Source organism: Temnothorax americanus, unplaced genomic scaffold (assembly GCF_048541705.1).
Source record: "Temnothorax americanus isolate GAGA-0224 unplaced genomic scaffold, ASM4854170v1 Scaffold15, whole genome shotgun sequence".
In the NCBI taxonomy this organism is placed as follows: Eukaryota; Metazoa; Arthropoda; class Insecta; order Hymenoptera; family Formicidae; genus Temnothorax; species Temnothorax americanus.
This window is the reverse complement of record NW_027509286.1, coordinates 2,409,202-2,426,954: the sequence shown is the minus strand read 5'-3', so window position 1 is coordinate 2,426,954 and position 17,753 is coordinate 2,409,202. Positions and strand designations below refer to the sequence as shown.

Below are 17,753 nucleotides of genomic sequence, written 5' to 3'. Positions count from 1 at the left end.
GGTGGTTTGTTACCTATGTACGTGAACGGAATATTACATGGTGGAGAGTAGTATCCGCCGCAACGTCCGCTCGCGCTCGCACACGTTCGACACAAATTGTCTTTTTTTTTTTTTTACTAACCCACGTGTACATAACTCGCTTCTTTGTTCGTAACGCATAAAACATGAACTATTTAATTAACCCGATTTACTTATATATATATATCTTATTATGGTTCTCTCATATGTGCTTACGTACATGCGCCACGTATGTATGTATACATATGAGCGTTCGAAAAAGAAAGGACTCCATATAGTATATATATATTTACACTGATATATACTTAGTATATATATATATATAATATGCTTAACACTATATATAATACTATTTTTCTATATTTGATATATATCGCTATATATATATATATACACACATAATATATTTATAACGATTTCGTATATAAACATATTCACATCGTTGTCATTATTGTTCATGGTATTGTACTTACTCGTTATTCGATTCTCGTTGTGTTTGTTGTACCATGCCATGTCACAATTTTTCTCTGTATACTTCCTTTCTCTGTGTTCTTTTACCCACCCCAAGTGTCTAGGCCACGATGATGATGACGAAGAGCTCGAGATCGAGATGAAGATGGGAACGCGGCGGGAAGAAGCTCGCCGAGCTGCTACGATCGAGCGATTTCTCGGTCGGAGCGGGCGCACAGAGCTTCTTCGGTATCCAGGAAGGAAGAGTCCGATGATGTCAGAAGAGAGAAGAAACCTGCAAGCGTGCTCTTTGCGCGTTTGCCGAGACCACCAGGAGCTGAATCGCGCTTTCGTCGGTTATCTTTTTGCTGCGAAAGCGTTCGGTAATCGCGACTTGACGCGTTCTTTTATTTAATCCTTTGGATTTTGATGATCTCATTCGGATGTTATCTTTATGATATTTTCGCTCGAGCTAGAGCTAGAGTTTCAAAAAGGTGACTCTGCGAATAAGATCAACGGATCTCGAGAGATTAACAAAGTTCTCGAATGTCAAAAATGCGCGGATGACATCTGAATCGATGCGATTCGGACGTTTACGCGTGCGTTTTCGTCACTGTCGAATATTTATCTGTTTTCGGCGTTCGTTCCCCGCGCTTTCGCGATTTCGCGGCGTACGGGCTGATTTTTGTTCGAGCGATCTTTTCGCATAGAACAAAGTTCGTGCGCTCGCGCTTTTTTTCTTCAAGAGAGAAGATCGAAGATCACAGCGGCACTGGTAATATGGTAAGAACACTTCACGAGGTAAACAGGTAATACTCAGGTCAAGGTAAAAAGGTAATCCGTCAGAAATACCAGTAACCTGGTTACATTATAACATAACGTAATCTGGTGATCTCATGTACGCAAACGCTATTTATGCATACATGCGCGTTGCGCTACATGTGTTTATTTAACGTGCGTATGTAATTTACATTTTGTATTTACATAATGACGGTATATGTAACATGTTGATTAGTGTTCGACGTTATTGCAAATGAAAATAGCCGCGCGTACGAGTTAGCGGATCTAATTATTGGTAAGACGATTACGAACGCTCCTCGTAAGCGATAGTCGTGTTTTTCATTTACAATACGATTCTTTTTTCCTTTTGGCTTTTTTGTTATTGAAACGGTATGTCTGAGAAGATGAGCGAGAGGAAGATTGAGTGTATGACGAATGTTCACGAGTATTCCATATGTATGTACAAATTTTCTTATGTTTTGTTGCGTCTTTTATATCGATTTTGGATTACTCTTTTGTTGCAATAATAAGAAAGAAAGTCTTTCTTTTATTATCGACAACGACGAGGAAAAGCTAAAACGATATAAAAATGCAATGTAGCGGAAAAGAAGCTGTTTTTTCTATTAATTATTTTCAGTTGCGTTTTATCGCGATTTTAGAAGAGCTTAATAATTTCTCTCAATATCGAGTTGAAAAAATTTTTTTTTTGATTTCGATACTTGAGAATTATTAAAAATAAGTTTTCTAAAATTTGGTAAAACTGCGTTTTGCTGGAGAGTGGTCCCCTCCCCTTCCCCTCGTTTTCCATTTTTTCTTCACAGAAGATTAGAGAGATTGTGACTCTGCGCTGTTATTCGGAATGTTCAAGTTGAAGGCGTCGGAGAAGAGTGGTTTTTTCTACTTTTCAAAGACTTTCTGATCATCTTGATTTGACGATTTATACGCATTGTCACATTTCTGGATTTTCTGTGGACGAAGCGCGATTACCACCGATTTTGGGCAAAAGGAAGAGAGAAGATCGAAGAAAATAGAAGCAGATGCCTGGACGATCTCAGAGAAAGGACCAGAGGATAGGCTCATCGTTGGGTTCTGAGTCTCATTTTGAGATTCAGAAATTCAAGATTCACAGTAAGATCAAATTGGACGGTTGAGTTTCCGATTATCCTCAATTTGAGATTTTCGGAACTCGAGAAGATTGTTTATATTTTACGAAGATAGCACATATTTTTTTCATGTTACTTTGCTTTTGTTTATGTTTTCGCGACGTTCTTATTTTTTCTCGCTCGACTTTGGGTATATTCTATTTAGCGCTCGCAACGCTCTTAGAATCATTTCATCCTAGTTGTTTAGCAAATGTTAAACAGGGACGAATGATGCTTACGAGCGTCACGAGCATCAAATGGATCCCTATCTTTTGGTCGAGTTCGCGTTCGCGATGTCCATCTTTTTATCTACAGGAATTAGGGATGAAGATGGACGCTCGAGTTCGAAGGTCTCGCTTTTTTCGAGCCTTCGAACGAGAGCTTGGAAGATGTCAAGACAACTCTAGCTCTTCGGATTGGTAATGTATTAATGTATGAATGGTAATGTATGATAGGTATAGTATTAGTAACACTGTGATGAATATAGGCGATATTCGCGATTATTTTAGTGATAAGCGATGATTAATCCCGTATAGTTTGTAAGGTTTATTATAAGTTGCCATAATTGCGGCGTGATTTAATTTTTTTACATTTTACATGTTTAGAATATAATTTCTTCCCTCTTTTTTAACAGGTTGGTAAAAGTTTTTTTTTATAATATGTATTTATCGAATTACATCGAGTTCTCGCGGTTGTGAAAAAGTTTGATTGGATTTTATGGATACTTTTTTTCCATGATCTTCTCAAACTTGACATCCGCAGAAATTAAGATGTTTTTCCATGGCCTTTTGCGTGAGAATTTATTTCTTGTATGCGTGGAAAGTTTGAGCGTTGAAAGAAGATTATCTTTGTGCGTGTGCATATGTTTGAGTGAATGAGAGTGATATTTATCGGATAAGATTCTAGATTACGATATCTTCTACGTCTTTAAGATAATTATTTTTAAGGAAAATGTTGGTTTTATAATAATTATGTCTATTTTTAGAAGATGTTAATGATATTTATTGCGATATTTTTTTCTTTTTATGGAGATCTGCAGCGAAAGTATGGATTTCCATATTAAATATTAATATTATTTGCCGGGCATTTTTTCTGATCATTTTTGATTTATTGTGATACTGAGAAGATCCGAAATGTTCTCAAGATAGCATTTTGCTTTTTTGAGAGCGTTTTTCCCAGCCAGATATGCAAGGATGTTGATGCCGCTGTCAGTGAATTGCATCCGATGTCCATACGGTAAAAAAGGTAAAAGGTATTGTCCACGTAAGTATTTAGTCTTGTGCGTTGTATCGGCGCGCAAGATGCTCTTCCATTATATCTATTACGCAAAATATTTCCGGCAGAAATAGTTGATTCCGAAATGTTCTTCTCGTATTTATCTCTTTTACAAAATGACTAAGCTTTCCGATAATTATCGAAAAGCTTAGTATTATTATTGTATAAAGGCTTTTAGTATTAAATCTTTGCGTATTGTATTAGCTGGCAGCATTTATATTGCCGTAAATTCAAAGCTTCTATTTCTGCTGTAATTTGTTTATTATATCAAAAATATGATTACTCTTGGCACGTTTCTTCGATTTTTCTTGATTTATATACATGTTTCCATGAGGTTGTCACATCAGGCATATGCCATGAAGTTACAGTAATTCCAATCAGTTGTTATATATAAAACCAACGAGATAATTTTTATGATGTGCATACTGGTAGGCAGTGAATATTTGACGCTTATCAGTTGACAAATTTTGAATAACTTCGTTTCACGGTTCTCATCAGCTCGATACGTTTTATTCGACGATTAAATTTTCCAATAGTGTCCTTCATAAATTTGATTCCTGCAATCTCGTTCCGCGAAAAATTGCGCTGCTTTCGCGAGAAAGTCGCGCAATGTTCGCTGAACGAAAAGAGACTGATGACATGTCCGATATTCTTTCTTCTCCCCCTTCCTCCTCTTCCATTTCTATTTTTTCAAGTTTTCAGCTCGACGTATATGCTGCGTTAAGACTGGATTCCATTGTCTCAGTGCACCATCCGTTTCTCGTGATGGAGATATTGCTCGTGATGTTTGTATGAACCTGTGTGTGAATGGAATGTCCGAGTTCATGTGTTTGAGGATAAAGAGTGTAGAATCTTACCGGAGCTTTTCGTACAAAATTGATCGGATTGCGAGATTATTGCAAGCTGCAACTCCTGGATCGATCGGATTCTAGGGCGCCAGACTGCGAACGATCTATCGATTGTCCTTGCATCGCTCGTGATCGAAGAGAGGAATTGTAATTGAGTTCGTTAACGCTTTATAGGGAGCCTCATCGCCACGTGTCGCGAAGTCAGTGAATAAATTCATTGAACAGTATGTACAGAACAAATTTTCGCGCAAAATTCCGTTTAATAATAATTGATTTAATGAATTTGACTTCCAAATTTTTGTTGGAGCTACTTGGAATGTTTGTGTAACGTATATATTCATCTTCTAGGAGCATTCGGATATGTTGCGAGCAGCGTCGCAAAATGGTAAGATTCGCGTAGTAATTGTGTCGCTTCTCGCAAATACCGAATGATTATGGTAAGATAAATTTGATGAGATTTAATTCTGGCGATATCGGTACTTGGCTTTAACAAATATTTGGATAAGAAATCGCGAAAATATGTTGTGTTGATAGCGAGCGATATAAATGTAATTTCTGTGATACACCTGAGAGGAAAACGAGTTGAATTTTCGAGGAAAATAAAATGAAAACTTTGTACGTTTATTTTCATTGAAAATTGAATAATTTTCCTATATGAGCTGCGATTTTTACGTTGGTTTTGCAAACTCGCTGCGGGTCTCGCAGAGATTTCAAATCCATTTTGAATTTCGAGCTCTTACACATCACAGAAAATTACATTTACAATTTATTTGAACAGAATAATTTCCTGTATGTAGATTTTTTTATTCTTATTACAGAATTCAGGAAAGTCTCTGTGCATACTGTTCAATATTGATAATTTGTGGCCGAAATTAACAACACGATACACAGTATTCGTATATAGGGTTACAGAATCAGATTTAGATGTTGCCCTCGTTCTACAAATTCAGGCTGCTGTGCAATCTGTTTTTAATGGAAATGTTCATAAATGTGAGAGTATAATTTGTAAAATTTATCTATGTTTATTTTTTATGAATGGTTATAACGACTCTGTTATCACTTTATTGCAATTATTACTGCTCTGTTAATCATTGCTGCGCAGCGATCATTACCAGCGCTGAAATACATTGCACGGGTGATAATGGATTAATCTTCACAAGAACATTCAAGTAACGAGAAATAGATACTTCGATTTAAAAAAAATTGCGTTTTGTAGAAACGTTCTCTCACATTTGTGTATCTCGTCTACAACTTGAAGGAAATATACTCTCCTACAATTCTCAATTTTCGCGACAGTCAACCATTGAGACTAGACAAGACAGACGGACCGATTCGCAATTAATCCCGATTCAATCATCTTCGTATTTCACGTCGAAGAAAGAAACTTGGTGAATAGAGGCGCACTTTTTCGGTTGTATTGCTCGCGTGATAGCGGCGAGGGCCCCGCGGTGTTTCAGAATCAGTTCTCGGGTATCGTTGCTCACGCTGCGGCCGACGTTATTCGATCCAGTACTCCTTGGACAGGCATCGGCGCTACGAGTGCGGGGTGGAGAAACAATTTGCCTGTGGGACCTGTCGGCGGCGTTTCACCAGGCTGGACATCATGCGGGTACACCAGAAGAGGACGGGCCATTATTTGACGCCCTATACCAGGGCCAGGGGGAGGATAGTCAAGCATTCGGGCCGTCATATCTCCGCGGCCGAGGCTTTCCCAAGGGAGTACGAGAACGAGGGCCAGCAACAGTGGCGGGATTGACATCCGTAGCATGTCGATTCGTAGCCGAATCTTTTTTTTCCCGTCGTGTAATTTCCATTTCTCTTTTAGTGCTTCGAATTTCGTACATGAGTAACCCACGTCGCGATGCCAAGTAATGAGTTAATTAAAATTTATTCCATTCAATGCATATCTGTGTTAAAAAAAAGACATTTGTATTGATTTACGTTTTCTTCGAGCAATCGACCGTTGTTATCTGCATTCCATGGGCGTAGATGCAACGTTATATCGCTCGAAAGAAAACGAAATAGAAGTTTGCCGAATTTCACGTTGATCTCCAAGTATGAAGTTCATTTGGGGGTATTACGTGTTTTTGTTTTAATTTTTTATCTTGAAATATTAATCTGATGAATCGCTTGGAGTTCAACTCGATATTTTGGCTGCCAAAATTGTGTCTTCAAGAAATTAATCGTTCGGAGTATGTTTTAACTCGAAATTATGTTTGCGATAAATTTGGCTCGCGACGAGCATAATACAGTAATTTTTCGAGAATTACGTTCGCTTCATTTGTATTGAATTCGAAGGCATACTTTGTTTTGCTCGAATTAATTGAAGTTAATTTTGTTAATTTTACGAATTCTTGTGTTACTGTCCCGAAGACTTTACGATCGAAATTTTCCGAAACTGCCGAAGCAATAAGGGAACAAGAGTAGCGAACTCTGAAATTTTTCTTGAAAGGAGTCGTCTGCAAATGTCACGAAGATTATTTTGTGTTTATTATTGCGCATGATATTCTGTAAATATGTCCAAATTCAAAATGTTAGAAATTATCTTGGTGACGGAATTGTTTTCGGGGAATATGATCGGCGTAAACATTGTTGTAAATCGATTCGTTAAAAATAACGTGGCGCTAATCGCCAATTTTTGTTACAATAAATGGCTAATTTCTGCGAAAAATCAACCAGACGTATGTGTTCCAATAATGTTCTTTCTCATTGCTTCTCCGAAAGCATGAGTTAATCCGGAAGTATCAGTTCACAAATGCGCTCCAATACTCGAGATTTCTCACAATTTTTACGAGAGTAACATTTCATTAAATAATCTTTCACTCTACGCGTTTATTCGAGGATCCTGCGAGATTATATTTTCGAATTTATTATCCAACATTTTATTAAATCTGCAAATTATTGTAAAGGAGAAAACTTTCTTTTATCAAATATCGCAAAATTACAAGAATCACTCGATTGCTATTTAGTAAATGATAAAATGTTCTCCGCGGTTACACAAAGGATCCGTTTTGTCATTATTGGTCAGAATGCGAATCATAATCGATTAAATCTTTCTGTAATATGACATTAATTTTTTCTGTCTTAAGATGGATTCGTTTTATGAATTTGAAATTTATAACTGAAGAAATTAGCGTCATGTTACTTTCTTTCACTCGTCGGTTTCCTCCTTTTCTCAGCATATATTTATATAACAATAGAGTCTTCGAGTTGTTATAACCTTTGATTTATTATCATTAGTCGTGTGGTACATTTTTTGAACAGAGTTAATGTAAAGATGAGGAGGCATCATCATTTTTGTCATATCTCTTTGGAGTCTTATGCGATCTCGTGTCCATCGTATCGATCTGCAATCAGTCGTATCTTTCATCGTCTACAAATGCGAATCCGACCAGTCGATGGACCAGAGCGAAGAAGACCAAATAAAGAATCTTTTGAACAGAATCTTTTGATCTCTTCATTGTGTAAATCCTATCCACTCAGCTTTTTCAGCTCTCGTCTCCCGTTGCGAGTGTGAAATAACTTAATTTTACTAACTTTTGGTGTGGTATATAATCTCCAACTTTTTCATATTATCAAATCTAAAATAAAAATTGAATATCGAAAAATTAGGCATTAATCTTAGTTGAATATACTTATGCTTCAAATTTCAACATTTTAATTTTCCTTTTTAGAAAATTGCTTCAAAATCTTTGAGTTCTCCATCCTTTGGAAGAAGATAAGTCACGTATTTCTTTTGTGTGTCAAATAAATACCGTTTATATATTACCTAATTTTTTAACCAAAAATTTGATTATTCAAGCGATCAGGACGTTCAGAGCGATATTTGTTTTATAGTGCCATTGCGCACAGAGAAAATATTCCGAAAACGAAAGCAAGAGAAAGAGAGAAAAAATGTTTCGGAGAAAGCTCGTTGCGCAAAAATAAAAAAATATCTTATCATCGCGTCCGCGCGCATAATTGATCTCCGGGGTGATAGTTGGCCGATGATGCTTGCAGCTGCCACGCTGCATTGGTCACAGTCCACTGGGGTGCATCGGCAACCCACGGCACATTACCGCCGACTCTCCTGTCCAAACTGCGGTCGCAGCTACAAGTATCGAAGCGGTCTGCGGGGACATATCGCCGACTGTCTCTCGGAAAGAGAGAAATTGGAGGCTGATTTTCGTCAACGGCGGGAGGAGCTATTGCAGCGAGAACAACAGCCGCAGCAGCAGCAGCAGCAGCAGCCGCCGCCGCCACCGCCACAGCGGCAGTTCACTGAGAAAGACGTTCGAATACTGTACAAGTTTTGGAAATCGTAGACGCTTGTGTAGCGCAGAGACGAAATGAAAAATCGGTAGTAAAAAAAAAAATCTTCGATTTCCATTGCGCCGAAACACACTCCCTTGTTCTTGTTTTATTTCACCTTCGGAAGCGGGATCCCACCATCGTTTCTCGACCTTGGAAGCTGTCCAGTATCTCGATCCAGGCACTGTGTCTCTTGCCTCTCTCTTGGCGACAATGTATGGCTTCACCAGTACCTGCTCCTTTATTTTTTTCTTGTTACACGTTTCGTAAATGTTATTGATAAAAAAAAAAAATGTTTATTCGTAAGATTGATCGTATTTAATAAACATTGTTTCGATAAATACGAAGCTTACTCGAGTTATAGATTATTTTATTTAATCAATATTTCTCATATATTCTCTCTCTCTCTCTCTCTCTCTCTCTCTCTCTCTCTCTCTCTCTCTCTCTCTCTCTACTTTTTTTATAATTTTTCTTTCGCCAAGTAATGGAGGTGTTACACCATGCAATGAGAAAAAAAAATGAATAAAATACAAAGTTTGTTTAATCCAGTTCAATATGTGCGGTACACTTGCACTTTTCTATATAATACGCATAATTCATAAATTAATATCTTCATATTAATAAAATTACGTAAACCAGTTCTTTTTAATCGCGAGTGGCATCAGGTACGTGCTGCTAGCGTTGTACATAACTGTCGGTATCCGATTAACGAAGTAATAAAATGAAGCATCAGTGATAATTGTTGGTTGGTGTTTATTGCATGCCGAAGTCTCTTGTCATTCAGCCGAACGTAAGCTTCGTGATTGTCAGCGCGGCGAGTAACATATCGCGTTTAATGCGGCTAAACGAAGGAGATGCATCTCGAGCGGCTCTCGTCGGAGGGAGATCATCCACGTTCGTTATCATTCGCGCGTAACTTCGGCCCAGTATATTTACGTTCATTCGCCGTGAATGTGTGTTGGGTGGAACTATACCAGGAGGCATATTTTTTTACGTTGGGTTGAAAATTAATTATATCACGGGTGTAAAAATGGATGCACTAATAAAAAGCAGCTCATTTTTTTTGGTGCAGCATGTAAATAACAACAGCCTGAAATAACGAAGACTGTGCACAAGGATCTGCCGTAAGGATTAACGACGTGTTCTCGAGCATTAGTGTATAAATTTATATTGCTGAAGTTACACGTTTTGCTATTGTCATACACAATAACGTCACTTTATAGTTTCCACGTTATCAGTTATTTGCTTTTGCTGTGAAATTTTTAGTATACAGGGTATCTCGTCTTTCTGTAACCACTCGAAGATATGTAACATGAGAGAATTAATCGAACATTATCACATCTAAAGATAAAACGTTAATTCGTATTCGTGTATTTATTCGTTAATTAATTTAATGTTAATTTATTCGTGGACAATGCCACTTCAAGTTCCCTACTGTATAGCGATAGAATCTTATGTACGTCGGTATTAAATTTTTCAGTAATCCGGTATTTCGACAGACTCGTCCACGAAAGGATCAAACGCGAATCAGTTTATCGCGACGGGTTTGGGAGCTTTTTGTGCAGTCTTCCTTTGGAGCGAGCTTGATTCAGTACTGTCCACACGCTTGGTTCAAGCTTTTCCTTCAACGGTCGAGAAAGAGAAAGAAAAGGGCGGGGCGGGGGGAGGGGGGGATCAGTGTCCAGGTCTCGCACTGTCTCGATCGGAGTGTCCCCCGCGGTTTTGCAGATGAGAGGGGCTCGTTTCGTGCGTCCGGCAGGAACCCGTATGATGTAAAAGGCCTCCCCCTGTATGCTTGCAGCCAGCCCCGCGAAGGAGATCGTCTTGAGTGGCGGCGACGGCGAACTGCCATTTCGGTGCGTAATGTGCGGACGTGGGTACAGGTCGCGATCGTCTCTCACACGACACTCCAGATACGAGTGCGGCCGCCTCGGGTCCCGGTATACCTTCACCTGCACCCTCTGCGGCAAGTACTTCTGCCGGCCGGATCACCTCAAGCAGCACATTCTCAACATCCACGGGGGCGCCGTCGCTAAATAACCGCGGCTGTGCCTCATCTCTTTCGGCACGGAAAGAAGCATTCTCAACGATCATCGATTCGCCGCCTATTCGTGACGAATCCGTCTGACGACGTCGGAATTACCGCGGAAGTAATTGCGGTTGTCACGAAATCGAGGAAGAATGTCTTTGCACCATATACTCTCTTCGAAAGAGACTTTATATTTCTATTAAATACACAGAATCTTTATATATATATAAGTAATCCTGTAAATTTGAACTTGAAGTTTATAAACTGTTGGATTACTTTTATGTAAACTATTGTTCAACGTGACGTGCGAAGTTTTATTTAGAGCGATCAAATTGATTTTGATCCTGGTGTTGCAATAACTTTTTTTTATTGAACGGGTTTTCTAGAATAGGCTGCAGATAATTTAGGAGTCTACGATAGAAATTATTTGTATCGTTTAACGAGCCTTACATTACTAATTATACATTTACATTTTACTTTTCGATTTGTTTATCCAAAGGAATACCAAAGGAAATTTTTATTTTGGATTTTTGTCAATAGGATTAGTTATTATGTATGAAACTTCGAATTATTAATTAATTTCTTTATGAATATAAGATTTTAGAGGAAGTATTTAGCGATTGATTTGAAACATAAGTATTCACGTGCAATAGTTTTTGTTTAGAGATTTTACGATCTTCTCGATTCAAAGGTCGTGTTTGAAAAATTTCTCGGTTACATTTAAGAGTTTGTTAACAGTCTAATGAGTTTTCCGGAAACAAATACGATTTATCATCTGAATAAGTTTTATCGCAATGTATATTACGGTTCCAAGACTAGTTTATGTTTATATGGAGGGGTTAAAACCACATTGGTGTAAGTCAAATTTTTAAAAATATTTTCTCGTGTGCATAGATGTAATCTGTATAATATATAAATTGCATCTATGCACATGAGGAAATATTGTTAAAAATTTGACTTGCACCACTGTGGTTTTTACCTCTCTCTCTCTCTCTCTCTCTTTCTATATATATATATATATATATATAAATGCTCAAGTAGACATTTCTTCTTCTTAAACGACAAAAGATTTTATTTTCTACTTTAGGAAATTCAAGATCAAGTGAAATAATAATGACTGCGTGCACATTACACGTGGTTACATTTGCGTGTTTTAAGGGTAAACTGCCAAATAGCCTGATCACGAATGCCAAATGACTAATATTCCTATTTTTCTAGTGCAATATACGCGTTTAAGTTATTCTATACAAGTATACGATTATATAATGATACAGACATGTATAGCTGGATTAATATATTGGAGAATGTTGTTCAGGAGTGACAGAACTGTGAATAAGAAGCGAGTCATCTGTTCCTATTCTTATTGAATCTTTTGACGAATTCGTTCTAATGTAGTTTATTTTACACTTTTGGAAGGAAACTTGCTTATCGAAAATTAAAATTTCTTCATATCACATGAAAAGTGTTTAAATTAATAAAACGGATATTATTAGAACGTGGAAGTTTATCAGCTTTTCCAGACGGTGTTTTGACGCAACCGCATCTGTCCGTATTTGTCTATATAGAACATCTTTCGCCTTATTATTATTGGAATAATCACGGCTCGTTAATGTATCTCGAATTATCTGAATAAAACGTGAACATTCATAAACTTCCGTCTTCTAGATATTTACTTCGCGTCGAAAGTTTTTAAGCGTATTGGAATCTCTTTAGTTTTCTTCGCGATTGAAAAACTAGATTTAAAAGTACGAAAAGTTATTTATATACTGAAAGATTATTTAAGAATTGCATAGGTTTATTTCTGATTACATGGATAAATGTTTGGAGTTGTAGGAGTCTTTTTACAGGGATGCGATTTTTTTTAATGGTTTATTTATCTTATTGCAAAAATATATCGATTATATGTAAAGAGAAGTGTGCTATGTATGTGCAGCGACTTGTCGTCGTATGTTATATTTGAGGCTATGAAATATGCGTAAATATCTTATCTATGTGAGTTTACGTATATAGAAGATATATGACAGGGTCACATTGCCCTAAAAAATGCGACATGGGTATATTACTGTTATTGTTGGACATTGATTCCACACGTTGTTACTCTTATCCGACTTTATAAATTTTTATGGTATTTCAATAAAAAAATAACATTAAAGCAATTCTTCGCTTCTTAACCATTTCTCATCCATTTTCTTGGAATTACATCCCTTTCAATCTGATTATATCTTTTTATTACATTATTTATTGTTTTATTCGTATACATAATTTATTTTTTTATAGCGCATAAAATACTATAAACTGAAAAACGCTGCGGTAACTGAAAATTTGTAACATAATGATTTAAACATTTTTAAACTAATTGTAAATTGAAGTACCTACATATTAATTGAATTAAATATGTATTTAAGAAATACAGAAAAGTAAATAGTTTATATAATTAATAAGAATCGGACTTAGAGTTACACTTCCGTTACTAAATATTAGACCGAAGACAAGTAATTGTCTTTCAGGAAGTTAGAGTTAGAGTATATGACATCCAGAGATCAATCTCTTTATTTTTGAAATTACAGAAACAATTGTAGCAATCCTTTATTTGTCAGTTAATGGTATATCTTATAGTCAAATTAATTTCTTTGTCTAGTTGTGCAATTCCGATGTGAGGACGACTGCAAGTCGACTATGGGCGTATTATAAGAATTCACCATGCACATTTTGTCAAAATTAAAATAAGACAGTTTTTTATTAATTTGGCAGAGGTTTAGTTAAAGAAAAAATGAAGACTTGTGAACAAACGAAAATACCGTATAAAAGCGAAAATTTTACTTCCTCCTTTTGATAGAAAATTCAAATGCATTATAGCATACCGGGTATTTTTTTTTGTGGTTACATATAAAATTTAAACAAAGCTTCTCCTATGAGGAAGCAATTTATATTAAAGAGTAACATAAAAAAATTAACAAATTATTTAAATAAAATCTTACAGAAAAGCGTTTTTGTTTCATGCTGATTCCTGTCCGGGAAATCGAATAGATGCACGATTTCTTGCGTATTCTTTTTTCCGGTGTTCACGTTCATAGCGCGATTTTTTATCTTAGTCCAGAAAACTGAACCGATCTTCGCGAGGACTGACGTCACTTCGTTTTATGTTTCGTTACAGACGTGTCGTACGCGCTGAACAACGGTGAGCATCAGTGCCTGAAATGCGGCAAATGTTACAAGAATCAATCCTCCTTGAGCAGACACATCATAGATGCCTGTGGACCGTCCAAGTTGAAGTGTGTTTGTCCGCACTGCGGAAAACCTTTCTCCAGTCCCGATACTCTCACCGACCACATGATTCAGATACGCCTTGAGATGTATCCGCCTCAGTGATTGTTTCCGATTTCATTTATGATCGTTGCTGAACTCATCGGGCATAATCGAGGTTTGCGTCACGTGAAATTTTTATTTTCTAAGCAAAGTGTAGAAAATACCCTGTAGTATATAGTTTTAAGAAATTTAATTATTTCTGACTAATTATGTTATTGAGAAGTATAAATTACGTCTAGTTTGTTTATTTTGTGAATTATATTAATTTGACTATGTTTTCTTATTGCGAATTGAGTTTTATAAAATATTTAGTGGTGTAAGTTTAGTTTCATTTATAATTTCTGCATTTGTAATCGGAATTACTGTTGACGAGATTAGAACTGTTATCTATCGAAATAAGTATCTTGAATCAGATATATTATATATTATTGTACTTCGGCATTATTTTAATAAATTCACGATATATAGGTATGTATACGCAATGCATTACACGAACTAATTTCTCTGCACTGCTACATTTAGCGCTTTTGACATGATTGAATGCTGTCGTCTGCGATTCTAAAGCGAAGAATCATTATTAACTCACATAATTACTTCATCACAAAGAATAATATTTCTAACTTTTCGAATCAATTTAATAAAAATTTAACGTTTTAATTCAAATCCGTCATACTTTTTGTTTCTTTTATTTTATACTCTTCAGATCTCATTTATTAGGAGATTCGTCTTTCGAAGGTGAAAACTTCTCGTAAATAAAATCACGAGTGCAAAGCTGTAAATAATAATGATATATTTTCTCACATTAAGACACTACGAGTTGGATGTTGAAAATATTTACACAGTAATTCTCCTCACTGAAGATTTTATGTGACGCAACGTTTGAAGATCCTACTTAACATGTCGAGTATTCCAAAAATCATCCGTCATTCAATTTAGTCGAATTAACCATTGCCTTTGTTACTTTATCTAATGCTATTTAAAATGTTCTGAGATGATATAATTTAGCTAAGGGATATAGTCGTAGAGCATAGTCTATCCAACCGCTGGAAGATCGCGTGAAAGGAAATCGGAGAAAGAGAGGCTGAGACCTTGCATGCTCTGGTACTCACAAAGGCGAGACCATACACTGCCCGTAGATCGCAAAATTTACACGTTTGTTTCGTTTCGGACCTGCTTGCAGTATACTGGACCGAATTTTCGACGCTACACGAGGCTCTGGTCTTCCACCGGCTCGACTGGAAGAAGACATCCGAACAGCAGCATCGTCAGCAGCAGCAGCAGCAGCAGCAATTATTTCCGCAGCAGCCATTGCAGGGCCATGTCTGCAAGAATTGCGGCAAGACCTACAAGCAGAGGAACGCTCTTTGGCGACACTTCAAATACGAATGCGGCAAGAATCCTAGATTCCAGTGCCCGTATTGTCGTTACCGGACGAAGCAACGATCCAACATGTCCTCGCACATCAAGCACAAGCACGTGGGCTTGAAGATTTACGCGATCGATCTCGAGGCCGGGAATTGAACGTTTAATTAGATTTTTTTAATGCGCGAAATTGCAAAATGTCTTGATGCGTCCCCGGCAGAACAAAAGTTATTGTTTAATATATGCGAAAGCGATAATTTTTCTACAACTCGACAGCGCGGTACCGGTCGTTTGTAGAAAATACCAGTTTGAACAATGACTTCAGCGATCAAGTACATTTTTATAATAACTTCACGTTAAGTTTTTAATAAGTTACCAAAAATTAATTTAAAAAATTATCAAATTTTATAGCGGAAGTTATATTGAAATTAAAGATAAAGATATTGAAAATACAGACAATATAGCTTGACGATGTTATTTAATAACAATTAATTGAGAAAATATTCTTTTATTCGCAGATTATATAATTTAGAATTATATATACGTTATTAAAGTTTAGAATTTTTATTTAATGTTTATTAGAACAGTGTATCTACTTTTCGTACTGCATAAAGCATCTTTTGAGATTAATATAATATATTACGGAATAGTCGAAATATATTATGAGATTGTTTTTATTTTAAAAATAAGTATACATTTCTTTTTTTAATTAGAATATATTTAAAAGTAACTAATCATTGATTTGTTTCCTTTAATTTGTTAATTATTTAAATTATTCAATTTATGTCATCGATGGAAAAAATACACAGGACATTTTATTATAATTGGTATTCGTTAAATCGTTAATATTTGCTATTCTAGACAAATCTAGATTTTTAATGTATATTTTTGTGAAATGTTTTATTGTATTGGATTCGTTATAGGATTAATTCGTTATAGCATACTGAATATATTTTAAAGCAATTAAAAGGTAATTAGAAATTTTCTATGCAATTAATAAAATTTGACATGCGTAAATTTATTTTAAATTATATAATTGAATGTATTTTGTCTTTGTATTAATTTATATATTGCCATAAATATTTTACTGCGCATATTCGAGATAAGTATTGTTCAAAAAGTATTGTATAAAAAGAATATGTGTAAAAGGCCTCTGAATAATGTAGTATTAAAAAAATAAATTGTAAATAAACATTTTGTTTTAAATAGTCCTACTACATATTAATTCACTTGTATGTTGATGTTATGACACACGTGGCGATCAAGTATTATTCATGTAAAAATAATGTTCGAAAGAGAAAAGAGCAACATATAAAATAATTTATTTTAATAATATAATAATGTTTTTGACTGAAAAATAAAAAAAGTAAATTACTTAATTAAAACCGTAAGATTTGTTTAGTCGTATTTATGTTATTTTTGTTATGTTATCTTGGCCGTACATAAAAGTATCTTGTCACATGTAGCAGAATAAATTCCTCAAGTTGAGAGAGAGAGACTTGTCAATTGTTGTCTCTTCAGGGTTTAACGGGCGAACAAAAATTACTCCGCACTAGTCAGCGCAAGCAAGGTCGTCTTCCAGGTTTTTCGAGCATGCGGACCAAGGGCTGTTCTGTCATCCTCTATGTCTATTCTCCTTCTGCGAGTTCAGTAGTTAGAGATCTCAATAAATATCGATTCCCGTAGCGCACTCCCCGTTCAATCCTCGTCGTTGTTTGTTGCAGCGTCGTCGCTCGATAATAATCACATTAGCGGGAATCGTTGCTGTTTCTGCAACAGTCCGTACCCGACGATAGCTCATCTGAAGAGCCATCTGACCAGAGGCTGCTTCATGGACCCGTCCTTCTCGATCGAGAAGCGGCGCAGCATCAACAGAATGGAGTCCAGAAATTATGTGTGTCCAAAGTGCTCGCAGGGCTACAAGAACAAACGTACGCTAGACACGCATCTGCGTATCGCGTGCGGCCGCGAGCCGAAGTTTCAGTGTCCGTATTGCGGTCTGAAGAGCAAACATCCGCCGAACATTTACACGCACATTAGACGCAAGCACAAGGGTCAGGATCTCTTTCTGATAGTCGACAACAAACAGATGAATTAAATTATATTGTAAAATTGTTCAAATTCAGATATAGTTTAATTATAAATGATTTTAATACTTGCATATAATTTAATTACAATATGAATTTGATAACAATTTTACAATTTTGCATGTGTGTGTGCTTGTAACTATTTCTATGGAATACATGGAGCTTA

General features: G+C 36.2%; 1 protein-coding gene across 49 annotated transcripts in view; it reads left to right on the top strand.

Moving 5' to 3' along the window:
* Window positions 1-17,753, top strand: part of LOC143895167 (uncharacterized) — a 216,520-nt gene that overhangs the window by 12,239 nt on the left and 186,528 nt on the right. Inside the window, exon 7 of one of the 49 annotated variants that reach the window (XM_077402113.1) lies at window positions 13,987-14,319. The exons of 46 other annotated variants lie outside the window; for them this stretch is intronic. In XM_077402113.1, the coding sequence (XP_077258239.1) occupies window positions 13,987-14,201 (215 nt within the window). In that variant the 3' untranslated portion in view covers window positions 14,202-14,319. Of the gene's footprint in view, window positions 1-8,512; window positions 8,987-10,604; window positions 11,950-13,986; window positions 14,320-17,753 lie in introns of those variants that run through there. 2 more of the 49 variants (XM_077402109.1, XM_077402085.1) reach the window with 2 other exon arrangements.